The sequence below is a fragment of the Penaeus monodon genome, chromosome 27 (genome assembly GCF_015228065.2).
Source record: "Penaeus monodon isolate SGIC_2016 chromosome 27, NSTDA_Pmon_1, whole genome shotgun sequence".
Classification (NCBI taxonomy): Eukaryota; Metazoa; Arthropoda; class Malacostraca; order Decapoda; family Penaeidae; genus Penaeus; species Penaeus monodon.
In genome coordinates this window covers 34,941,183-34,941,389 of record NC_051412.1, presented here as the reverse complement: position 1 = coordinate 34,941,389, position 207 = coordinate 34,941,183, and the positions used below count along the sequence as shown (strand labels likewise).

General features: G+C 48.8%; 1 protein-coding gene across 3 annotated transcripts in view; it reads right to left on the bottom strand.

The window, feature by feature from the left end:
* LOC119590802 (cysteine sulfinic acid decarboxylase-like) overlaps positions 1-207 on the bottom strand; it is a 6,812-nt gene that overhangs the window by 3,880 nt on the left and 2,725 nt on the right. For all 3 annotated transcript variants that reach the window (XM_037939530.1, XM_037939529.1, XM_037939531.1), the window contains one exon: positions 71-177. In XM_037939530.1, coding sequence (XP_037795458.1) covers positions 71-177 — 107 coding nt within the window. The remainder of the gene's footprint in view (positions 1-70; positions 178-207) is intronic.

Here is a 207-nt window from a genome sequence, read left to right as displayed (position 1 = left end):
CCTTTTAACCCACCCATCCGCTTAACCACACAGACAGACAAAATACGAATTTCGGCCCAAACTTCCTCACCTCCGGAAAATATACCGTCACCCTCTGGCCAGCCAAAGAGAGAAATCATGTGCTGGACGATGAAACGTTCCATCAGGATGAACACCGGAGCGACCTCGTACGTGTGTCTGTTGGTGGAGGGAGTTACTATATTTCAA